The 3,463-nt window shown below is 39.6% G+C and overlaps 1 protein-coding gene across 1 annotated transcript in view; it reads right to left on the minus strand.

The window, feature by feature from the left end:
- Positions 1 to 1,013: 1,013 nt before the first annotated feature.
- Positions 1,014 to 3,463, minus strand: part of LOC115234693 (solute carrier family 22 member 5-like) — a 10,446-nt gene continuing 7,996 nt past the window's right edge. Inside the window, exons 10-12 of the mRNA XM_029805984.1 lie at positions 3,430 to 3,463; positions 2,389 to 2,573; positions 1,014 to 2,119 (exon numbers count right to left, since the gene is read on the minus strand). The exon at positions 3,430 to 3,463 is cut by the window's right edge and continues 10 nt beyond it. Coding sequence (XP_029661844.1) covers positions 1,922 to 2,119; positions 2,389 to 2,573; positions 3,430 to 3,463 — 417 coding nt within the window. The 3' untranslated portion in view covers positions 1,014 to 1,921. The remainder of the gene's footprint in view (positions 2,120 to 2,388; positions 2,574 to 3,429) is intronic.

Here is a 3,463-nt window from a genome sequence, read left to right on the forward strand (position 1 = left end):
ATCGTAGATCGAATGGTCGATTTCTCAAGCCGACGGAATGCAAAGCGAACTGATCGGATCTCGGCATAAGTGCGACAGCAAGCAAACGTAGATCCGCTAATATCCCGTTGCTTGGATAGATCAGATCAAATCCGCGCGAAAAGTCATCTCTTAATATACGTCAATACTTGACGGGAAGAATGCGAACGCTAACTTCGTACGTACGACTTGGTTCGCGTTCTCGTTGATATGATAAAAAACCATCGTGTAACGGGAACTCCAGGCGGACTAGGAAGCGAAACAGGAGTGTGTTCCTCTCAAGATTTGTGGCTCTCAGGACGAAATTTATTACGGCGCGCGCGGATGTTATCCGTATACATAAAATAACAGCGCGTACATCGCGTGCGATGCCCTGTTGCATCGCGAGCCTCAATTTCAGTCGGTCCGACTGTGCGCGACGAAAATTCGTTCCGTCGAAATATTCCGCCCGTTCGTATTCCGTTTCGTTAAAAATTGAAAAGGAAAGTACACACGGTCTTCGCGCAGCGATAATATCTCTCTGGAAGAAAGTTATATGCTTCGTGCGTGGGGCTGCATCGTGTGTTAGAAAAGTCTCCATTTTACAGACAACACAGATGAAAAACATGCAAATTGTATTTCCATTTACTTGCTTTGCACAAGGGAGACTTGTCTGGGCGCGATAATCTGAAACTGCATATTCTTTTAGAGTGAAATAGTGGAGATGCACTCCAACATGCATCTTTATTTGATAATTAAAGTGTGGAAATAAAAAAAAAAAAAAAAAACATTTCCGTGTAAAAAGAAAAATTTATTTTTGTATCTTTATGTGTGATACTTTAGTACGTAATTTGTTTGAATAATTCGTTTGATAAAATTTATTTTTCTTTTTAACACTATTTAATCCTGTACGATGATGATACATTATTTCACACACACACACACACACACACACATACAAGCTCGTACTTTATTTCTCTTGAGTATATATTGTTGTATATATCGCAATGTATATATATATATGTTTCTTTCAGAATAATTAAAAATAAGTTACAATAAATGAATGAATTATGTCATGCTATTGAATTACAAGATAAACGATGAGAATTGAAGTCAATGAATAAACGTTCGTGTCATACTGAACAGAGTCGCGTGAAAATATTATATTACATAATACACAGCGGTATAACGCAAAACTTTCTTTTTCACGTTGACAGATGCATGGCTGGGGATTAACGTGCGAGCAAATTATCGCTGCGTAGACGAATCTGACGAGGAAACATAAATAAATGTGCGACATCTCCCTCTCTCTTTCTCTTTCTCTGCCTCCTCATTCTTATAGCGTTTATCTTACGTATCACGTCTCCACGAGATAATAGGATGGAGTGAAATGCAACACGTATTTACTTTTAAGAATGATGTATTAACACGGAACACAGATGTACAAATGTTTCAAGAATACGCGCAACGAAAAGGCGCGAGAGCGTGATATACGAATATTGTAGAAACAGGATCCGCGCGATCTATTTCCATCTGCATGCCTTGTGAATTGCACGCACGTGAATGCCAGCGAGATTGCTGAGAGATTTTGCTTCGGAAGATATTATAATCCTTCCTCCGTGTGCAGGTAAACGCGGGGAGTAAGACGAATGACGGGACGGTGGGTAGTTTTACGGAAGGTAAACAGTCACGTGGCCGAAAATATGTCGCGCTTATTCAAATCGCCGACAGATAAAATCTGCAGCGTGGCAAGCTTTCGCGTACGGCCAAATCTCAGTGTCTGTAATCAATTATATCTTCAACATATTTTTCTGACATTGTAGCCTTGTAAAGATCATCCTTATCACTATCCGGCACGTCTGAAAGGTACGCGCTGTCGATAAAGTTTTAAAAGTTGTTGCCATTCCTCTTTCTCTCGGTAGACTTAACGCGTCTTTGTGTCGTTCTTAAGATCGGGAATTTCGTGGCTTCCGTTTGACTTGACTCTACCGATGTTTTCCGCCTCCCACACGGTGTCCGGAAGTTTCGTCCCCAAAGTTTCCGGAAAGATCAGAGACATCATGCCCGCGATTATGCCCATGGACCCGAATAGGATGAGGGGCAGCGAAGGCATTATTTGCGCCTAAATGCAAACGAGACGCGATATAATCAGAAAGGATTTTCGAGCTTCTCATAAAATATTTAAACAAACATTTCAGACAATGTTAAAAAGTATCCTGTTTTTTATTAGACTCTTATAATCCTTTAAGAGTGTAAATACTTATTGAATTTGTTATTTCTAGTTCTACTTTTCTCAATCTAATCTATATAAAATAAAGATGCTCAAGGGTGTGTCTCTCTTTCTCTCACACGTACCGGAAAAGTTCATTTAACGCGCGTCTGTTGACTCACCAGTAGAGGCGTCTGCGGTGATAAGATTGAACCGATGCGACCGGTCATGCTGCAAAATCCGAGCAGGGAATGTCTGAGCGTCGTCGGGAACAACTCCGCCGTGTAGATGTAGATGGTGGAAAATGCTATGGTGATGCACATTTTCCCGGCCATGTACAAAAGTAAAGGCCCGTAACTCCAGGCACCTGAAACGCGACGTGGCGATAAATCATACAGGATCAAGGCCCCCCCATATAGCTCACCGGGACATAATTACAAGCGCGCGTATACGCGGTTGCGAACGTTAATCCAAACGAGATGCCGGCACGTTATTTCAACACGTTCTTTGCATTCGGACTCGGATTATGCGGTAATATATTGTACAATATTACGCGGCGGCGTTATACATGTTACAGCTTATCATATCTCTGCGCGATTATAGCTCGTTTACTCCCACACTCGATTAAATTTCGCGATTCTAACAAAAGTACGTACAATATGCAGATTGTAACGAGGAAAAAAACCGATTTTTACGTTTCCTGGCACCATTAGCTTCTCAATAGCTTAATAACTATTTTAATAGCTTATTGTACATTAATGCTTAGATTCTTAGAAACAAAAAGAAAAAGAAATAAGTAGAAATATTCTCAACAAAAGCCAACAGTTCCCTAAAACGTGATTAGCACATTTATAATAATATTTTTATAATGATAAAAAAATAAAAATGTCAGTGTGAGCATTATCTCGAAAAGAATTTTTCTTATTTCCTCTAATTATGTGCAGTTTCTTCGGTTTTCTTAAAAATGACAGATATTACAAAAAAAGTAACAGAGTAAACAGCGAAAGATATGGCTCAACGATATAGAAAGAAAATAGTAGAAAAAGAGTAATAATTCAAAAATTTCTTTCAAAATTCTCTTCGCAAGACCTCTCCAAGATAAATTTCTTAATCGCAAATTCAGCTACTTTTCATAAGACACTCGTGATGATACGGGCAGAGGGAGATCTATCTCCGACTGTGAGAAACGGTTTTTTGTTTTTTGTTTTTTTGTTTTTTTTTACCTGCCGGCACGAACTGGATCGCGAGGCAGAACAT

Source organism: Formica exsecta, unplaced genomic scaffold, assembly GCF_003651465.1.
Source record: "Formica exsecta isolate Colony F162 unplaced genomic scaffold, ASM365146v1 scaffold108, whole genome shotgun sequence".
NCBI lineage: Eukaryota > Metazoa > Arthropoda > Insecta > Hymenoptera > Formicidae > Formica > Formica exsecta.